The sequence below is a fragment of the Spinacia oleracea genome, chromosome 5 (assembly GCF_020520425.1).
Source record: "Spinacia oleracea cultivar Varoflay chromosome 5, BTI_SOV_V1, whole genome shotgun sequence".
Taxonomy (NCBI): domain Eukaryota; kingdom Viridiplantae; phylum Streptophyta; class Magnoliopsida; order Caryophyllales; family Amaranthaceae; genus Spinacia; species Spinacia oleracea.
In genome coordinates this window covers 30,355,752-30,378,152 of record NC_079491.1, presented here as the reverse complement: position 1 = coordinate 30,378,152, position 22,401 = coordinate 30,355,752, and the positions used below count along the sequence as shown (strand labels likewise).

Here is a 22,401-nt window from a genome sequence, read left to right as displayed (position 1 = left end):
TTCGATTTTTCATTTGGTCAAACAACGAATATTATATTTGGTAATTAGCTTTTTCAACCAGCTTAATTTTCAAGTAATGAAACAACAATTGAGGTAGCTTTTGACTTTTCGCCTTTGAAATTGTTAACTAGTATGTGGTCCGGGTGTTGCCCCGGGTTTTGAATTTTATTCGGATTTATTTGTTGTGATGGGATGACACAATATTAGCGGCCGATCAGCAACCTTCCCAAGCTGAAAGCCCACATCCGAAAATCAAAATAAAGTCGGATTCTTTTCTTCATCATTAGTTGATTCATTAATCTGGACATTATTATGCATCGTCCACCCAATAGAACTTTTATATCCATTGGTGGTCACTATCACATTTTCTCCTCACATGTAAGGATAAGATGTGAGAGAGTTCACGGTGCACCCGTGTGCATGTATATTGTTCTATAATTACTCAACCACCGTCAATGTTTTTCCTCTTACCCCGGGATTTTTTTAGGCTTAATCTAAAAAAATAATAATTGTACATTTATAAATGAAGTAATCATTCCCCTTTTTTGCATTCAATTTGTTATTTATTGTAAAAAGAACATATATGTTTATATAGAAAATATAACATAAGCTGTAGTTGGTTAAGATGGTAGGAAGTGCAACGTTTAACAAAGAGTTCTGGTGTTCGATCCTTGCTACATGTTTTTTTGGTTGTCAATGACATGTCATGATACTGATTAGTGGTGATGTGACGTAAGAAGGAGGGATATACGTGACACGTATACGTTCTCAAGAACGCCTTTTAATATATTAGTATAGACACTACAAAATTATGCATCAATTAGAGATGGATTTTGAGACGGATACAATAAACGTCTCAAACTTGAGACGAGTTACTAAAACTTGGTCTCTAAATTAAAATTGAGATGAAATTGTACATAGTGTTTCAAAAATTCCGTCTCAAGTTTGTAATGGATTCGCAAAAATTCCGTCTCAAATTCTTTTGAGACGCCCTCTATAGAGACGCCCTATTTATGTCTCAAATCCGTCTCTAAACATCATTTTAAGACGGATTTGGACTATATAGAGATGAAATTCCTCGTCTCTATAAAATGATTATTTTGTAGTGAGATAGTATACAAAGGTCGATTTTACTAAACATATTTTTAAACAAATAAAAACTCAAACAACCAACCAAAACCGAAAAAACAATACAAACTGTAAATCAAACCAGCAAAGTGAATGAACAATGACCAATTGCTAAACAAAGCCTTAATTTCACTATACTATATTTTCTACTCCCTTCATTCGTTTTTTGTTCTTTGCATGTGATATGATGCACACGATTTAACGACTGGTGAATGTAGATTGAAATTCCTTTTATTTTTTATTTAATCAATGCAAAGTACGTTTATTTATAATGTTTTTACTTTATCCTTAATCTGATATTAAGAAAGTGCACTGACTCCACCCCATTTTTTTCATCACGTATTCCGTTTAAGGTGTCTCATTTTGTTCTTTACATTGAAAATATTTCTTTTTATATCATCACATAAATGTCCTTAATATTCTATAAAAAGTGTGCTAAGTGATTATTTAACAAATTAAATTCATTAAAATATTTAATCTCTCACACTTTTTCATTGGGGCATTAAATATTTCACACTTTTTCAATGTCGGATTTTAGATAAATTAAAAGTGAAAATATTATAAATAAATAAACGTAATGCATTGTTTGAATAATAAATAAAATGAATTTCAACCTACATTGATTAGTCGTTAAATCAGATGCATGGTACCAAACATAAAGAACAAATATGGGACGAAGGGAGTAAAAGATATAATACCCTTATGAAAAAGTGTGAGATATAAAATTCTCCAATGAATTTAATTGGTTAAAATAATCACCCGCATAAACTTTTGACATAATTATTAAAGACATTGAAGTTTTACGTAAAGAATAAAGGAGACACCCAAAATAAAATACGTAAGTAAAGAAAGGGACGGAGGGAGTAACTTTTTAATTTTTTTTCATAAATTTTACTGTAATAATTATTGAGCTGGCAATAGGTCAAATTTCCACTTTTGTCCTCCCAACCAATAATAAAAAGTCAAAAGAAAATAAAAGGAAAAATAAAAGTTTATATTAAATTCCTTTCAAATCTCCCGCTTTGAAAACAGCGTGTTTGACTTTGTATCTGTAATTAAGAAACAAGTTGTAAACATACAATTCTCACATATATAAGCTCCCCCTTTTCACCTTCTTTCTCCAACCAATTTAAGTTTTCCTTCTAAAATAACTTCTAGATAATACAAACAATAAAAAATAAAAAATAAAAAATAAAAAATAAAAATGGAGGTGAGTAATATTGAGATCCCATCACATTTTCTATGCCCAATCTCTCTCCAACTCATGAGAGATCCAGTTACAATTTCAACAGGTATTACTTTTGATAGAGATTTTATTGAGAAATGGCTTTTCTGTTGTAAAAACACCATTTGTCCTGTTACCAAACAGCCCCTTATGACGAAATTGAATGATGAGGATGATCTTAGCTTGATGATCATCCCTAATCACACTCTACGCCGTCTGATTCAATCATGGTGCATCCTCCATGTATCCGACGGTGTAGAGCGTATTCCTACTCCTACGCAGCCCCCTACTCTAACCCGGTCAATCATATGTAAGCTCATCTCTGATGCGAAGAAGTCAACTCAGATGCGGTATACCTTCTTGCAGAGGATCCGATCCTTTCTTACTAGTTCAAGAACAAAGAAGCTTCTGGTATCTTCTGGAGCTTTCGAGTATGTAGCTTCTGTGTTAACAGAAAAGGATGTTACGAATGTTGAGAAGGAAGAGGTGATATCAGTCCTTGCGCAGATGGACGGCTATGATCAAGAGCTTAAGGATGTAATGTTTAGAAATGATGATGATGCTAGCTTATTTGTAGATTCGTTAGTTGGGTCGTTGCGCAGTGAATCATCTTCTCAACAAGAGAGGGAAAATGGCATCAAGGTGTTGAGGTTGGTTTACAGTGTAGCGGACCCCACAAAGTTGAGTAACGTTAAACATGAGATGTTTGATGAGATTGTTAGCATTTTAAGAGATCAGATATCTAACAACGCTACAAAAAATGCGTTGAAGTTACTTGTTGAGCTTAATCCTTGGGGAAGGAATCGGGTTAAGGCGGTCGGGTCTGGGGCAGTCCAAGTGTTGGTGGAGCTTCTTTTAAGCGAGTTATTGGAACGACGAATCTCGGAGCTTGGGTTAGTAGTGTTAGACCAGCTATGTGGATGTGCAGAGGGAAGGGCGGATCTGGTAGGGCACGGTGCAGGGTTAGCAGTTGTGTCTAAGAAGATTTTACGGGTGTCACACGTGGCAAGTGATCGGGCGGTGAGGATTTTGTCATCGATATCGAGGTACGTTGGAACAGGGAAGGTGATAGGGGAGATGATGGAGGTTGGGGTGGTGGCCAAGTTGTGCTTGGTCCTACAAGTGGATTGTAGTTCAAAGACTAAGGAGAGGGCTAAAGAAATGTTGAGGTTGCATTCTAGGGTTTGGAAGAATTCTCCCTGCATCCCTCCTCATTTGATCTCTGCTTATCCATCTTCTAATTAGATTTTATTTGTCAATCAATGGGAATTTGACAATTTTTGTGACAATTTTTTTCACTTTTTTCACTTACAACTAATTGTTAACACTGAGAAAACATCGAAATTAATTATATTTAATTTGGTTGTTTGCACAAATTATTCTCCTACATGCAATGCATTAGTTTACTTTGTACGAGAAATGTATACCTCCAATCTCCATGTACATTAATATTATTTATTATCAAGAAAAAAAATCGTACAAAACCTGCAGATGTGATGCTAATTAATTTTTGTACTAGCATCTTAACTTTGAAAATGTATCAAATTAAATGATCATATATAAGTATTATATTATACGTATTCTGTACTCCGTATTATGCAAGGGAACGATATCATCTGTATAGTCCGTGAGATGGATAATCGAGTATTGAAGAATAATTTAATGTTGGCAAAAACATCATCGTGGAGATAGCTAGGTTCTTGCAGTAAGGAAGAGGGCAGCCACACATAATTAATTTACTTCTCAGGCTATGTCGTTCGAATATCAGCATTTTTTGTCAAGTGGCCATTTTTATTACATACTTGTAGTATGATTTAAATTAATGTTACTATATTTAATCTGTACAATATATTTCATTCTTTAAAGCAATTTAATCTATAAAATATAAATACCCATGAATTGAACTTAATATGCACCATTTCGATTTCAATTTAATTACGAGTCCTCTCCTTCGTCATTTCATACAAATTCATTATCATCAAATTGTCTATATATAAAAATATTCAAACTTATCAATGATCGATCTAGCGCCTGAGGGCGAAGGTAGTTGACAAATACAAAAATAAGACCACTTTTTAGTCGCGACCAGAACATCTCCGACAACCATTTTCCGACTACTTTTAGTCGGTAAATTTTTTACCGACCAAAAACGCTCTTTTTCCGACTATTTTTGACGGTCGAAAATTTGCCTTTTTCTTGTAGTGGGAGAGGAATGATATCGATGTTTTTAATCCATATAAGGATTAAGGAGTAAGTCGTGATTGGCACAATTCTATATGAAATGACAAAGTACAGTTGAGTTCTTCACATAAGGAACGTACACATTTGTAAGACATCCATCTAGATTACTCCATCCGTCCCTTAATACTTGCACCGGTTTGATCGGTGCGGAGTTTAAGACATTTGAATTGACTTATTAATTTAATGGTGTTAGGCTCTGTTCTCTTCACCTTATTTTCACTTATTTCAGGTCTGATAAGATAAAATAAGGGCCAATAAGTTCAGATAAGATAAGATAAGATAAGTTCAAGGTCAATAAGATAATATAAAATAAGATAAGTTCATGGCCAATAAGATAAGATAAGATCAGATAAGATAAGATAATATAAGATAAGGTAAATATTACATAAGGGCTTCCTATAAGTTTCAATAAGATAAGATAAGATAAGATAAGGGTCAATAAGATAAGATAAGATAAGATAAGATAAGATAAGGGTCAATAAGTTCATATAAGATAAGATAAGATAAGATAAGATAAGTTCAGAGCCAATAAGATAAGATAAGATAAGTGAAATTCAGGTGAAGAGAACACTACCTTAATTGATAGTGGAGTATTTTTTTAATATTGTTAGTGGGAAATGTGTAAGAGATGGGGAGTGGTGAATGAAGGATGTGAATTTTTAATTAATTTTTTGTAAAGAATAGGGGTGTATGTGGGGTAGTAGATAAGTGTGAGAAATAATATAATATTGATAAAAATTTCCATTTATAAAAGCGATTCAAGTATTAAGGGACGGCCCGAAAAGGAAAGCGGTGCGAGTATTAAGGGACGGAGGGAGTATATAATCATTGCTCTTAGTCTCATTCACTCTCCGAGTCTCTGGGGATATAATTACAATTTTTAATTTCAATACTTTATCAGTAATAAAAAAAGGAATGCGAACCTTCCCCAAGTTGCACCCACGGTTTGCTAGAGATAGGAACCTAGGGTTAACTTAGCTTTGTATATAAGCTACTGAATTCGCTCAAGCCAGACTATGAATGTGATGCATCTATGAAGTACTTTAGAAAGCGATATATCTCTCTTAAGGAACTACACGTTTGCATTCAAAGCCATTGAAAGGAAACTTGCAGGCTTATTATGGGCAATGTAATGGCTAGTCTAGAGTGTAGGAATAGTTGTATGTTATTTGTTCAACTCTATAAAAGCTTCCATTGTTTAGGTTGATCCAAAATATTGGGAAGAACGCTGGAAGAAGCATCGGACAGAGGGAAGATCTTTAAAGGCAATTGAAGCAGCAAAGAAATTTTATGATATAGTATACAGAGACAAGAAAGGTAAAAATGTTAATGAAGAAGAGTCTACGGGAACTACCGATTCAGAGTTGTTATGTGATTTAGGGTCAGTTTTAAATTATAAGACTTGAATACTTTACACAATTTAGTTTTATGCCGCCTTTATTTATTTATTATTATTATTATTATTTTCTTATTGCAGAATTCATTTTATAACTGAAGCTTATCTTGTACTAGATTATTAGATCCCGTGCACGCAATTATGAGTAATTATTTTTTACAAAATATTTAACCAAATATTCCCAAACTACTGCATAATTATAATTTTTTTTAACATACTCAATTAAATTTATTCATCTAATATGCATATTATATATGTGTAATATGCTAATTTGATCGACATATCGAGGGAATATATTTTCCATTACTATAATACCGATTTTACTAAAATATAATCAAAAAATATTTAGCAAAGTTATTATTACGTGATAATTATTGCCATAATTTATAAAAAAAAATTTCCATACAAAGATAGTTTACGAAAAGGTAGAGAATAAAGACAAAATAAAAAGATATATATTTTTGGAAAGTATTTTAGGCGGGGAAATTTTACACCAAGAAGTGACATGTGTCCTTCCTGGTGTCTGTTTTAGTATATATATAAGTAATAGATGTAAGGTTGGACAAGAGATTCTTTCTGAATTCAAAACGGGTAGAGAATTTAAGGATTCGAACACTGTCAATGGTTCAAAGAAAAAGTAGCATGGCTTAAACAAATATGGGAGCAAACGCAGGCTGAGTGGATTGAATCTGAGCCATCTAAACCTAAAGCTAAACGTAAACATTCAAAAGATTCACCTTCTCCTTCAACTAAAGATTCTCCTCCTCTATTTCAGTTTTCAGTGAGAGCTAATTATTCTATAACAGAACACGTTGGTAATTATATTTACAGTGGATGTGTAACGATTTCGTCTTTTCTCCAATTAAAGAGTTTCATAAGTGTTCATAGTAATTTGAAGATCGATAACTATATAGAGACACTTAGCCGACTCGCACAGGCTGACACTTGCATTTTAAACTGCACTAACTTTGTCCAGGAAGGTTCGCATTCCTTTCTCATTATGATGAAATTTCATCCGTTGATGGCTTCTTTAAAAAACGCTCATTTAACAAAGTGATTTTTTTTACTTTTAATTCGATGATTTCTAAAAATTTTAAGATATTTACCATAATTATGATTACTTATTTTTAACAAAATAATAATTAAATTATATGAAAAAAAAACAAAATTTTTTATAAAACCATAAATGACATAATAATGTTTACTAAAAGAATAAATAACATAGAATTTATTACAGAGTATTAAACTATGTATTTATTTACACAACCTAGCTACAACGCGTAAGAATAAACCTCAACTTTTATGAATTTTAAATGTAATTTTCATTAATGATTTGAATATGAACAAAGAAAATTTGAATATATGTGATACTGTAGGTATGGATTTTTATTTCATTTAAATTTGTTGTAACTATTTCATTAAAATGTTATTATTTTTGTGATTTGATTATAAAATTGTACAATCATTTTTGGAAATGTTTTTCATATTTAAGTTTTTACAGGAAACTAAAATTAGTTAAATATATGGAGTATAAAAAACAATCAGACATTTCATTATATTATTTTTAACCGCGGTTGAATTATGACATCAATTCATATTCAACTTAATTTTTTATTTATTATATGTCGAATAAAAATTAAATCAATTAATATATGAAAAATTCATTTACGAAATATAGTTTATTTTATTAACTTTTCTGTAAATAATTGTCAAATTATTAAAAATATTAATACGGTGTATTAATTATCGCACGTTGTACATGTCCTAATCTTATGACATCACAAAAAACTTTAATACTACATTTTTTTTAACATACAAGATGATATGAGTTTGATATAGATCGTTTTTTTCATGATAAATTATTCCATTAAAACATTATTAAATACTAGGTTTGCTCATCATTATATTTTTTATTTGATTAAAATATTGTAATTAAATTTTGGAAAAAAAAAATTGTACTTATATTAATTTTATGGGAAATTAAAATAATGAAACATAATAAATAAAATATTTTAATGTATGGTTTTAAATTGTAGTTCAAATGATAGCATCCAATCTATATCATTTAATTTATGTTTTTTAATTATTTATTTAAGGAAAATTAAATCAATTGGTGTGAACTCATTTACGAAATATATTTTATTTTATTAACTTTTTGTAAATAATTATTAAATTATCAAAAATATTTAAGGAGCAGTAATCATTGTGCGTTGCACGAGTACAATAGAATTAATTAAAGCCTGCTGGTGTGTTTGTTTGGTTGTGCCAACAACTAGCTTTTGCCTCTCTTCCACTCCTTTACTCTCTTCTTGCTGTAGACCAGACCAAAACAGGAGTGTTCAAGTTATCTTAATATAATATATTCGAAACATAATTCATGCATTACATTATATCCACAACTCAATACGAAATAGTAAATATAGCACTCACCTTTATTCACTATACAAACCATCTCATTCGAAAACTACCAAAACAAACTATATATACCATTCTTATATCTCAAACTTTTTAACTAGCAAATGTCCTTGCTAGTATCGAAGATCAACAACAATTCAATTTCAGTCACGATCATGTAATACAATTATTTGATACAACTAATGGAATACCAGATTATGTTGAGGAACACTACTCCACCCAAACTTAACAAAATGGTAGCAAACCAGCCCCAAATCCAGAGATGTGGCTTAAGGATCATATGGATATAGAGGTTGATAGACACAACTTACTTTTTTTTTTTGTTTTGGACACACCTCACTTGATGTGGCAAGAACTTCCTACAATTTCCAAAAGATCGTAATCACCGGAAAGAAAAAAAAGTTGTTAACGTACAAGATCCATAAAAGCATAATAATTTAAAAAATTCTTTGAAGCGTTGTTGAAAGAATCCATCAAGGGGTGAAACTTCATCAGTAATGAAAAAGGAATGCGAACCTTGCCCAAGTTGCGCCCACAAGTCTGCTAGAGATAGGAGCATAGGGTTAACTTAGCTTTGTATATAAGCTGATGAATTCCCTCAAGCCAGGCTATGAATGTGATGCATCTATGAAGTAATTTAGAAAGAGATATATCTCTTAAGGAACTACACGTTTGCATTCAATGCCATTGAAAGGAAACTTGCAGGCTTATTATGGTCAATGTAATGGCTAGTCTAGAGTGTAGGACTAGTTGGATGTTATTTGTTCAACTCTCTAAAAGCTTCCATTGTTTAGGTTGATCCAAAATATTGGGAAGAACGCTGGAAGAAACATCGGACAGAGGGAAGATCTTTAGAGGCAATTGAACCAGCAAAGAAATTTTATGATATAGTGTACATAGACAAGAAGGGTAAAAATGTTAATGAAGAAGAGTCCACGGGAACTACCGATTCAGAGTTGTTATGTGATTTAGGGTTAGTTTTAAATTATAAGACTTGAATACTTTACACAGTTTAGTTTAATGTCGCCTTTATTTATTTATTATTATTTTCTTATTGCAGAATTCATTTTATAACTGAAGCTTATCTTGTATGTGAGGTTGGAAAAGTGATTCTTTCTGAATTCAAAACGGGTGGAGAAGGATTCGAACGCTGTCAATGGTTCAAAGAAAAAGTAGCAGGGCATAAACAAGTGTGGGAGCAAACGCAGGCTGAGTGGATTGAATTTGAGCCATCTAAACCTAAGCCTAATCTTAATCTAAAGCTAAACGTAAACATTCAAAAGATTTTCCTCCTCTTTCACCTAAAGATTATCCTCTTTCACCTAAAAATTCTCCTCTTTCACCTAAAGATTCTCCTCCTCGTCATGATTCTCAAGATTATCCTCTTCTATTTCAGTTTTCAGTGAGAGCTAATTATTCTATAACTGAACACGTTGGTAACTGTCTTTACAGTGGATGTGTAACGATTTCTTCTTTTCTCCAACCAAAGAGTTTCATAAGTGTTCATAGTAATTTGAAGATCGATAACTATATAGAGACACTTAGCCGACTCGCACAGGCTGACACTTGCATTTAAAACTGCACTAACTTTATTCAGGAAGGTTCGCATTCCTTTCTCATTAATGATGATGTTTCACCCCTTGATGGCTCCTTTCATGGTAAGTACGGTGTTTCGTGGAGACGGAGGTTGGATTTCTCGAGTGGGGGTAGCTTTTCTAGTGGGGCTGGCAAGGAAGAGGGGTGCGATGCTGCTTGTAGTGGGGTACGTTGTTGTGGAGGAGTGAGAAAGAGAGGGGATATGCGAGGGTGATGGGGTTGTAGACTTGTAGTATATGGGTATTTCTTGTGGTGATTATGAGCATTGAGTTAGGGTATTTTGTGGGTATCTCCGATTCTCCGGTGTGGTTAGTGTATAAATGGGCGGCGATAATGGTGGTCTTCCCTGAATGAAATGTAAAAGCTAGAGTTTTAACTTAAAGAACAAAACAGAAGAAAGAGGAGGGAGAAGGAAAAAGGAAGCAGAAAATAAAAATAAAAAATAAATAAAAGCTGACCTTCTTAGTTGATTCTCGGTCATTAGGGTGTAGTAAAAGTGGGTGGGGGTGCAAAGGTTGAATTATTAAATAATAATTCAAAGGTTGGATTCATAACAAGAAATCGTCTAAACGTTTAATTATTTAAAACAAAATTTCCATAATATATATTCATATATATAGTAAGGTCATTTCTCGCAAAATTTGGGTTATAAAAGATCATTTCTCGCAAATTTGCCTACAACATACATACCATAAATGTCAACTTGTATTAATATTTTTGGAAGGTACAATTAGACCTTGTCAAACATAATTCACTGTCTACCCAAAAGTCAGCAATCAAATATGATCCAATTACTAGTTGTGAAATCAATCAAAACTAAAATCTGATAAGGATGTGAAAGAGTGTATTGTATCCTTATATCCTTGGTCCAAATAGCTCTCTAATTGTACGTACCTCGCACTACTTTACACTCCGTATACCACCTCGATCTCTCAAATTATAATATGGAATCGATATTAATAATTGAAAATGATATGAAAATTTTGTATTAGGATCATGTATATAAGTAGTAGGAAGTGAAGTAGTAATTTACAATTGTAAAAGAAAATCCCAAATTAAAAAGAAGCAAGTAAGCTTATAAAGTATTATCAAAATTGCAACATAGGATACCTTGTTAAAAGGTAAACCTGAACACAAGGTGAGTTGTTCCAAACATGGGAATGCATCCTTAGTATTTCCCTCACTTTATCTTTCAAATATTTTGCACTATCTGCCTGCAACACCATGCACAACTTTGATACTGCACCCACCTTTAACATCTCATGCAACACTTCTTTTGTGCCCGAGAATTTCGATATTAGCCCGAAAATATGAACCGCCCGGTCATCCACCACCGCTGACACCCGCAATATCCTCTTTGATACCACTGCTATACCCCCTGAATGGGCTAGGAACTGGGCTCTCCCGTCCGCACAGGAGCATAATTGGGCTAAGAGGCAAAACACTAGCTCGCTCACTTTTTTAATCTTGTCGGGTTGGGCCAGGCCCAACTCTAATTCAAGCTCAATTAGGTGGAAAATGGTGTTGGCATCAATGATTCTATGCCTGTTCCGCCCATGTTTACACACCTCCAGTAAAACTCGGAGGGCTGCCTTTACAGGGCCCACATTGATGTTTTCATTATTATTATTATTATTATTATTATTATTATTATTATTATTATTATTGTGATGATAATCTAATAAGATACCCACAACTCCCTTGAAGAAGTCAGGCTTGAACCTCTCGACGAGGCTGGAGCCCGCAACCTTAACCAACTCCTTAATTAGTTTGACCTTTCGACTATCTCATCCTGGTCTAGTAGGAGGACCCATGTGATGGCATCAATTAGTTCAATATTGTCTGCTACAATGGCTCTCACCTCAGAAGACACGTTAGCCGGAATCCAAATAGTCGTAATAATCCTTAAGGCTTCCTCAAGAAATGTGGTCTTCCTTTCCTTAAAACATTTGATAATCAACGCAACCATAGCTTTGACGACCCCACATTCCGCCATGAGATTCCTATCTTCATCCTTGGCATGATCAATCAATGAAAGGAGCTGATCAAGTGAGGCGGACTGCAGGTGAGGTATACTAAGCCCACGAAGGATCTTCATGATGTGGGCCCGACAAAGGACAGCTTTAGGGGTGGGGATTCGTTCCACACCATGGCTAGCATTGGCAACGCACCAACCTTGGATGAGCCGCCGTGGGGTGTGGTTAGGGGTCAGATGTTGGCTAGGAAGAGCCTGTTTTGTCACGGGACATACGGGTTCATGATTCACAGCCGCCTTTAGCCACCGCTCGATACTAGATCGATCGTACGTGATGCCGGTGGCGGCGGTGACGGGGTCTAGCATGATTTGGAGGGAAATGGGGCAAACAAAATATTGGGGCACCTCGACTTCGTCGTGGTTTTCCATGTTGTAAGTGAAAAAAAACAAGAAAAAGGTAAGGAGTTAAATAAACAAAATATTCTTTCCCTGAATTATTATTATGGTAAAAATAAGCGGCTGTTGAAGATGTTTAAAATAAAAACGAAGAAATGTGATTTTATTTGATTTTGTAATAATAAAAATAATAATGAGGTTTGAACGTAACGTATGATCGAGACTAAAGAGAATATGTACTATTACCCATATATAATATATTTATATTGGAATCATTTATTGCAAAGGTTAATTAATTAATTAAATACTGGGTGTTCCTGTCTTTTGGCTGTGGTTTACCGGTCATAATTTCTCATTTTGCTGGTCAAATTGTTAGAGAAGACCATGCGAATTATATCACATTTTTATGTGACTTTTTTGGAAAAAATGATTGACATGTGTAAGTTTTAGATTGGAGGTTTATTTAGGCCCACGTATTACGTATACGTACTTGAAGTATTAAAAAAGATTCATTTTCATGGCAAATTCTAAACTTAAAAAAAAAATTAAAAATAAAGTCGAGCTGAGGATACCTTACAAAGTTACAAGTTACAAACTTACTGTTCCGGTGTTGTAAAGGTGGAAACAATGGGCTTCGAATGAAGGCCCTTTTGTATGTGTTGAAGATCTTACTTGTTTGAATGAGTCGAGTCCGAATTCACCTGCACAAGAGTAAAGTTACTAGCCTCGGGGGTGTTTCCGAGGAAAGCCCCTCCGATGCCTAAGTAAGAACGATGCTCGGATTCTAGAGAGAAGTTCTCTAGAAGAGTAGTCTTAAGGCGATAAATTGGACGTACCTTGAGGTGTGAGCCTTGGCGGCCTATTTATAGTGTTTGCATAATAAATGCCCATAGGTCATTTATTGCTATTGGGCCTTGGGCCTTAATGGATGGCTGAATAGCCATTGTGGTAGGTTTGATGTTGTTGTTTAGAGCCATTGGGCTTTGGATTTAGTGGCTCAATTGAGTATCAATTGGGAGCCCAAACAACATGCCCCCCAGACCCGGTCCATTTAGAATTAAATGGGTGGGTTTCCAGTTGTCAGAAGTCCAAAAGTTCCCTCTCCTTTTTGAAAAGGGATGATTTGCATTGATGACAAGTGTTGGGATTTGCATTGTGTCATGGAGATCGTGGGTTGAAAATAAGTTGATGCGCTTCCCTTCTCTATAAATACTGGGCGCCAAGCTTCCTTCAAACTTTACTTTCTCTCTCTTTTAAACAAACTTCCTCTCTTTTTCCGGCGATCGCAGTTTTCGAGTTTCTTAAGATCTACGAAATTCAGCCAGCTTTAGACTTCGGGAACTTGTATCGTTCGTTTTGTCGGCGAATTCCGCTTCGGAAAAAGGTAACTTGCTTCTGAATTTCCCTTACTTTTTCGTTCTTTCCTCTACTCCTCAATCTAAACCCTAGGCCGAGAATTCGCAACCATGGCAAAGAATAAGGGCAAAAGTAAGTTCTTCGTTGGCTCCTCTAGTGAGAGGGAGGATGTGCCTTCGGGAAGGGTACAGAAAACTTCGAGGGGTTGGCCTTCGGAGAGACCGGTGGAGAAACGCTCGACTGGTTGGGACGCCTCCAAAGATGGCGCTGTTGGCGGGTCTGGCGTGTCTGAACGCGCTGCTTCTGGTAAGAAAGCTGGTTCTTCGGGTGTCCGTCGTCCTTACCCTGAGTTTCCAGTTCATTGGACTGAAGCTGATCCGAAGGGTAAGTATGCTCCGATCTTGCATGAGACCACCAAGATCGATGGTCCGTTGGAGAAATCGGTTAGTGGAGACTGGTTAGTGGAGGCGAAGCTGGGGAACTACCATCGGAAGGCCGAGGAGCTATACGTAATCCAGCATGCCTTGGGGTACTGGTGTGAACTTCCCTATCAGGAGCGTCCTCGGGTGACTCATCCGCCGAGGGGGTTCATCTCTGTGTACACTCATCACTTGGAGAACGGTCTCCGCTTTCCCTTGGATCCGTTCATTTCCGAGCTCCTGGTGTCGTACAACATCTGTTTGGCCCAACTTACACCCAAGTCTATGAGGCACATCATCGGATTTAGATGGGTGTGCGACTTTGTTAACTTTCCCTGCTCTGTCTCCGTTTTTCGGGATCTCCACGATCTGTCTTTCAACCATGCTTCCAAGGGTGATGGGTATGGTTGGTGGACCATCATCAACAAAAAGTCCCGAAGGAGAGGGTAGCCGAACTACATTACGGCATACCCTTACCTTAGCTCCGACCATAAATGGAAGACAGAGTGGTTGCTTGTTCGCGTGCCGACGGATCCGAAGCACCCCAATTTTTATCGCCCTCCCAAATGGTTCGTGACTCCTGATCCTGACATGGTGGGGGTGGCTGCTCCGGATCGGAACCATCAACACTACGTGGATCTCCTCCAGTGGTTCTTGGCTCGGGAGGATAATTATAAACTGCCGTCTAGCTGGCTCCCGAATCTTAACTACATCTTGCGGGAGGACATTCTTGCTGTCGCCGGTCTCAGCAGGATTTTTGACAGGGGTAGGTGTCTTTCGGCTGGGACCGTGTTTCAGTGAGTTTGTCCTCCTCTTTTTTCCTTCGTTTTACTGATTCGTTTTGTAATTTGTTTTTGCAGAGTACGGCTTTAGCTGTCTTGATCCTAAGATTTTGGGCATTTCTTTGGATCTGCAAACTATTCACGACTCGGCTCCTGATTACAAGTTCGGGAAAGAGAATCCTCGTAATCCTCGCCTGAAGGATTACGTGTTGTCTCCTTCGGGTGTTGCTCGGATATCCGAAGTTCGAGCTGATCCGTGGGATTCTGCCTCCTCTCCCGAAGCTGTTCCAGTGAAGGTCGTGCTTCCTGTTTTGAGGACAACTTCGGATCCGGTGAGTGTTTCTATCGGCTCGGTTTTTGTTTGTCTTTTCTTTCTCTTTGGTTGGCCGTCGGCTAACGTCTTGGTCCTGAACCATATTTCTAGGGTCCTGGGACTGACGCTGTGCCGCGCGCCGTTCCTTCGGTTTCATCCCCGGCTTGGATAGATATCTCTTTATCTAGGAACCGGGTACTTCGCCTTTTTTCTTAATTTTTTCTTTTGTCTTCTTCTGAATTTATTGATCTTTTGTTTCCTTTTATTAGGATCAAAGGAAAAGGAAGGGTAGCACTCTTCTGAAGTCTTCTGCGCATCTGAAGAAGGCGAAGGTTTCTCAGTCCTCGGAGAAGGTATTTGCTCTGACTTAGGAGCTTTCTTGTAGTCCGTATTTTCCTTTTCCGAAGCTGATCTTTGAAAGCTTGTTTTGTAGGAAACGGCTTCGGAAGACATGCCTCCTCCTAAGAACCTTCTTCACTTCATGCCCTTGCCAGGGCAGAAGTTAAAGAGTGTGGTGGTTGCGGAACCGCCGCCCGTGGACCAACCGTTGGCTGAGGAAGATACCATCCCTTCTCCTCTGAAGCCGTCTACTGCTTTAGGGATTGAGATCCAGGATATCACCAAGGTGATGGAGGCGATCGAAAACGACTCTGTTCCTGGCTCGGATGTCCCTATCGTGGCCGAGGAGAAGAAGGAATTTGCTGACGTTCCTCTCAAAAGAGAGAGAAGTCCAGATAAGGAGATGGTGGATCTCACAGGCCCCGATGTTGAGGTTCCCGAGGCTAAGAAGGATGTTCCCTCTGCTGAGGAGGAGCAGCCCGAACAGGGTCTGACGAGGAAGAGGCGCCACTCAACTTTGGGCTCTACTTCGACTTCGGCCCTGGACAGGTTGATCCATGCTGACCCTTGCTCGGATGTTCCGCTGAAACGGATCCCCGAGGAAGTAAGGGAGGCGATGGCTCGGTTTGCTAGGGCTCCGGTTTTGGGAGAGAACCCCCTGGCTCACGTGTGATCTTTAGTGGGTCCCGAGCTGCTCGGGAGAATCTACTTCGGGCCAATCCGCAGTGGAGGGTTCCTGGAGCTGAAGAGAGGAATCCGGCTATGATGGCCCAGTACTACCTGAATGAGGTAAGTGTTGGATTTCTCTTTGATTTGTGTCTTTGTTTTATGTTTTTCCTACTCTTTCTCATCTTTCCTTCGCTCCCAGGCTGTCTTCTGGTCCTCGTTCGCTTCCGAGTGCAGCTCGGTTGAGGAGAGACAATTGAGGAGATATCAGGAGGCTTATGCTCGTAATATTCCTATCTTGGACCAGAAGGCTGGGCAGCTCTTCTCCGAGCTTGTGGAAGTCAAGCAGCTGTACCTTAAGTACAGTCGCGAGGCTAGAGCTACTGCTGAGCAGATCGGGACCGAAGTTGGTAAGCTCACCTTCCGAGTCGAAGAGGATGCTGAAAAAATAGCTTCCTTCGACAAGGAGAAGGAGGATATGGCCGCCAAGTTTGCGAGCGAACTTGAAGAAAAAGACAGATTTCTCAAGGAGATGACGTCTAAATTTGAGGCGGCTGATAAGGAGAGTAAGGATGCGGAGGCGAGGCTTCAGCAGTTTGTCAAGAATCGGGAGATGATTCAGAACCAAGCTGACAAGGTGCCTGTTCTTAAGCTGACGATCCGAGAGAAGGATGAGACCATTCGGAAGTTGGAGCAAGAGCGAGCTGACGTCTATACTGCTGATCAGTGTAGAGAGCAGTATTGGAATGGTATCCTGGGTGCTCGGCGCATGTTTGCGAAGCACATGCCTCATTTCCCTTGGAATGAGAAAGTTCCTCTCTGGATGCGGGCCCAGGATCACTTGGTGGAATGCCAGGCTGACCGAGACGAAGCTGAAGCTGAACGCCAAGATGCTCTTGCAGTGGCTCGGGCCCAGAAGGCGAATTCCGAAGGTGACACTACTGCTGGGGGTTCTTCGAAGGTTGCTCCCCTAGGGGCTGTTCCTGAGACTCCCAAGAGTTAGGGATTCGGGCAGTCGTCTTCTTCAGAGTCGGTCGGTTCCAGTTGAGGACTTCCGAATGTGTGCTTGCCTTTCCCCCTTTTGCCTCGGCGCTGCGTTGTACTTGTTTCTTTTTGCTTTTTAGTACTTCGGTAGGCCGGTATTATCTGTTGATGGCTGCCGATTTTAACTGTTTCATTTTGTTTTCAATTTTTGAGGGTCCTCGGGTGTGTCCCGAGTTGGTTTGATGTATTTGTACTTCCCCCGAATATTGAATAAAAAATGAATGTTCGTTACTTGGCTGCTTCTTTTCAATATATTTTTTTTTTTGCGCTTTCCGAAGTTTTAAGTCTGCCTTTGAACTTGTAATTCTCGAGCTTTTCTTTGTGGATTTGTTGAGGGATCCTTTGATCTGTAGATCTACTAAGAGACTCTTCAATTTTGCGAGTTCTTCAAATCCGTAGATCTGCTAAGAGACCCTTTAATTTTGCGAGTTCTTCAAATCCGTAGATCTGCTAAGAGACTCTTTAATTTTGCGAGTTCTTCAAATCCGTAGATCTGCTAAGAGACTCTTTAATTTTGCGAGTTCTTCAAATCCGTAGATCTGCTAAGAGACTCTTTAATTTTGCGAGTTCTTCAAATCCGTAGATCTGCTAAGAGACTCTTTAATTTCCATACTCTTTAAATCCGTCGATCTGCTAAGAGGTCTGAATTGTTCTTCCGATCTTTTGTGGTTCGGAAACCTGGGCAAGAGATCGCTAGTCTGCCTCTTAGTTATGACTTTGGCGATCCATGGATCTGAGCCGAAGTTTTATAACTTGATTCGAGCGACTGTTTGTTGCGAACAAGGTTTATCGAGGTATCGCGAATCCGAGGATTCTGGACGATTCCCCGAAGTGTATGATTTGGTCATTTCTTGCATTTTATCAAGGAATGGGCAAAGTCAACCTGCTTTTAGTCTCGTACTGATCAGATCCGAGGCTGCATGTATATATAAAAGGACAATGAATTTGAAATATAGAGATAGGTTTAATGAAACACATGGTGCCAAACGGCTTTCCTCTTCTCATTAAACAACTTACTTGGTTTACAGACAGAGATCATACAAAATATTTCTTGAGAACCTCGGTATTCCAATGGTTCTTCAAGATTGTTCCATCTAACTGTTTCAGCATAAACGTGCCTGGCCTTTTTTCGGAATGGATGATGTATGGTCCTTCCCAGGTGGCTGAGAGTTTGCCATGGATCCGTCCTTTTTGAACCGAGGCGGCGTTTCTGAGTACTAGATCGCCGACTTTTAGGGGTCTGGCGTTGACTCTTCGATTGTAATGCTTGTTGACCCTCTGCAAATAAGCTGCGTTGAGTGTCCTTGCATCGTTCCGAGCTTCATCTAGTAGGTCGAGAGCTTCAGACAGAAGTTGGTTGTTGCTTTCTCCTTGGAGTCCATCATACCTGTTGTATGCCTGGATCCTCAAGCTTTCTGTTCCGATTTCCACAGGGATGACAGCCTCGGATCCATATACAAGGTGGAACGGTGTTTTCCCAGTAGCTTCTTTCTCGATGGTCCGAAGGGACCATAACGTTCCGGGTAGCTCTTCCAACCACTTGTTTTTGTCATCCTCGACTCTTTTCTTGAGTGCGTTGAGGATGAGTTTGTTTGCAGCTTCAGCTTGCCCGTTGCTTTGTGGGTGGCAAACTGCCGAGTAAGCTAGGTGTATGCCGAACTGTTTGCACCATTTTTGTAGCGGGGTGTTGTCGAACTGTCTCCCGTGGTCGAAGGCCATCAATCTTGGTATGCCGAACCTTGTGATGATGTTCTGCCATATGAACTTGCGGACCTGAGGTTCGGTGATGGAGGAGACAGCTTCGGCTTCGATCCATTTGCTAAAATAGTCGACTCCTACAATCAACCACTTTTTCTGGTTCGTAGCTGAGGGGAAGGGACCAATGATGTCTAACCCCCACTGTGCGAATGGTAAGGGATATAGTGTTGATTGTAAGGTTTGAGCTGGTTGATGGATAGCTGGTGCGAACTTTTGGCATTTCTCGCATTTCCTTGCCATCTGCTTTGCTTCGGAAACCATAGTGGGCCACCAGTATCCGGCCCGAAGAGCTTTGTGTGCCAATGTCCTGCCTCCGATGTGGTTTCCGCATATTCCGAGGTGGATTTCCCTTAGGATATAGTCAGCGTCTGTTGGACCCACACATTTTAGCAGTGGAGCGGAGAATGATTTCCTCATGAGCTCTCCTTCGGCGTCGATGATGAACCACTTGTTGAATCTTTTCAGCCTTCTCGCCTGTAGCTTATCTTCGGGAAGTTCTCCCCTTTCTTTGTATGCAATTACTGCGTCCATCCAGCTGGGTTCGGTACGTAAACTGCATACTGTGGGGGGTGGCAAGTCAATGCTTCTCTCTTGGTGAACTTCCACGTGGACCGACCTGTTTAGGTCGATGAGTGTTGAGCTTGCGAGTTTTGACAGTGCGTCTGCTTGCGTGTTTTGTCCTCGGGGAATGAGAATGACTTCAAAGGATCTTAACTTTGACGTTAAGGATTTAAATTTTCGCTAAGTAAGCTGTCATGCTGGGCCACTTGGCCTCATACTCCCCTCGGATCTGGTTGGCTACAAGCTGGGAATCAGTTTTGAGGCAAACATGCTCGGCCTCCAGGGATAAGCAAAGCTCTATCCCTGCGATTGCGGCCTCATATTCGGCCTCGTTGTTAGTTGCTTTGAATCCGAACTTCAATGCATACTCTATGCTTTTCCCTGTTGGGGGGATTAATACAACTCCTGCTCCTGAGCCGTTTACTGTGGAAGATCCGTCAGTGAAGACCTCCCAAGTGCTTTTCGTATCATCCAGCATCTCTTGGTATGAGCACTCGGCCAAGAAGTCTGCCAACGCCTGTGCCTTGATGGCTGTCCTCGGCTGATATTTGATGCCGAACTCTGATAGCTCGAAGGCCCAGGCAGCCAATCTTCCTGACCTCTCTATTTTGTCGAGTACTTTCTCGAGTGGTTGGTCGGTCAGTACTGTGATCTGATGGGAGTCGAAGTATGGCCTCAGTTTTCGTGCAGCTACCACCACTGCATATGCAACTTTCTCGATGAGCGGGTACCGAGTTTCGGCCCCTGTGAGTGTTCGGCTGGTGAAGTAGATTGGCTGTTGCTTCTTCTCTTCTTCCCGAAGAAGCACTGCACTGACGGTTCCGGGGCTGACTGCGACGTATAGATATAGGGTTTCCCCTTCCTTTGGTCTGGCCAGTGTCAGCAGTTGGGCTAGGTGGGCTCTGAGTTGTTGAAAAGCCTCTTTTTGCTCTTGCTCCCATATCAGCTCGGGGTCTACCTTCCTCAGGACCCCCTTTTTCTTGATTGGTTCTGCTTCTCCCCCCGGGAGGCTCTTTGGTTTTAGTGCTTTGAAGAAAGGGGCTCCCTTGTCCGAGGCTTTCGATATGAACCTTGTTAGTGTGGCTAACCTGCCGGTTAGCCTCTGCACGTCTCTTTTGGTCCTCGGCTCGGGTAGATCTAACGCTGCTTGGACTTTGTCCGGGTTCGCATCGATTCCCCTTTCGCTCACCATGAAACCGAGGAACTTTCCTGACTTCACCCCGAAGACACATTTTTTCGGGTTCAGCTTCATGCTGTATTTCCTCAGATTTCCGAAGGTCTCGGCCAAGTCCTTGACATGGTTTTCCTCCTTGATACTTTTTACAATGGAGTCATCCACATAGACTTCGACGTTCCTCCCTTTCTGGTCGGCGAAGACGTGATCAACTAGCCTCTGGTAGGTAGCGCCGGCATTTTTCAAGCCGAAGGGCACCATTTTGTAGTTGAACACTCCTGCACTCGTGATGAATGTTGTCTTCGCCCTGTCGTCGGGGTGCATGAACACTTGATGGTAACCCGAAAAGGCATCCATGAAGCTGAGCAGTGCGTGGCCGCTGGTAGAGTCGACCAATTGGTCTATCCTCGGCAGGGGATAGCAGTCTTTGGGGTAGGCTCGGTTCAGATCTGTGAAATCCACGCACATTCGCCAAGAGCCGTTTGCTTTCTTGACCATCACCACGTTGGCCAACCATTTCGGGTACATGCCTGGCTCGATGAATCCAGCTTCCTGCAATTTTTTCACCTCTTCGGCGATGGCTTTGTTCTTCTCCGAGGAGTAATTCCTCTTCTTTTGTTTGATTGGCCGAGCTTCAGCGTTGACGTCCAGCTTGTGACAAATCAACTTCGGATTTATCCCTGGCATATCTGCTGCTGACCATGCAAAAATGTCTTTGTGATCCCTGAGCAGTTGGATCAAATCGATTCGGAGCCCCGAGCTTAGGCCCTTGCCTATTCGGACGCTCCTGTCTGAACCCTCCTCGATGAGGATATCCTCCATTTCTTGATCTGGCTCGGGAGATAGGGTTTCGGGGCAGGCATCGACCTCTGCGGGAGATAAGCTGCTCGTGCCTGCTTTTCTCCTTTTTGCCTCCTTCTCCTCCTCAGCAGAGGGAACATTTATTATGTCAGCCTCGGAACCGTCTCCTAATTTGGGCTTTCGGATGGCGGTGTGGCAGGTTCTTCTTGCAACCTCTTGATTACCTCTAATTCGTTCGGCGAATCCTGCGTCTGAGACGTATATCATCAGCTGATGGTACGTGGAGGGGACTGCCTGCATCTTGTGAATCATGGTTCTTCCCATGATTACGTTGTATACGGAGTCGCAGTCCATCACCAAAAATTCGTCCCGAAGGGTTTTTGCTGCTTGGCCTTCGCCCACTGTGACTGGTAGGGTGATCTTTCCTCGAGGGATAGCTGCGGATCCGTTGAATCCGATCAGGGGGTAACTGACTTTCGTCAATTCTTCCTCTGACTCCTCGAGGATCAGTTGCTCGAAGCAGTTTCTGAAGATGATGTTGACGGCACTTCCTCCGTCGACCAACACTCGGTGTACGTTGTGGTTATTGAGGTCCATGGAAATGACTAAAGGATCGTCATGTTTGTACTGGACTCCGAAGCAATCATCGGCAGTAAGGTCATGTTCGGGGGGTGTGGTTGGTTGTCTCCCACTGCGCTGAAGTTGACTCGATGGGTGAGAGCTCTTAGGTGTTTCTTGCTGGCCTGGCCAGACTTCTGTCCCCCGAACACCACTAGGATGTCATTCTTCTTGTGCCCTGTTGCTTCGTAGACCCTT

The 22,401-nt window shown here is 39.9% G+C and overlaps 2 protein-coding genes across 2 annotated transcripts; one reads left to right on the top strand and one right to left on the bottom strand.

Annotated features, from left to right (window-relative positions):
• The first annotated feature begins 2,246 nt into the window (after positions 1-2,246).
• Positions 2,247-3,723, top strand: LOC110797066 (E3 ubiquitin-protein ligase PUB23-like). The gene has a single exon (XM_022002160.2). It carries the CDS (start codon positions 2,333-2,335, stop codon positions 3,596-3,598), a length of 1,266 nt encoding a protein of 421 aa, XP_021857852.1. The 5' UTR covers positions 2,247-2,332; the 3' UTR covers positions 3,599-3,723.
• A 7,366-nt stretch (positions 3,724-11,089) lies between these two features.
• On the bottom strand, positions 11,090-12,405 carry LOC110797064 (E3 ubiquitin-protein ligase PUB24-like). The gene is given in 2 exon segments (XM_056828898.1): positions 11,090-11,787; positions 11,790-12,405. Coding segments are annotated over 2 exon segments (1,314 nt in total).
• Positions 12,406-22,401: the final 9,996 nt, after the last annotated feature.

Bases quoted from the DNA above. Each gene is read 5' to 3' on its own strand.
- LOC110797066 (XM_022002160.2), top strand. From the start codon at position 2,333: ATGGAGGTGAGTAATATTGAGATCCCATCACATTTTCTATGCCCAATC.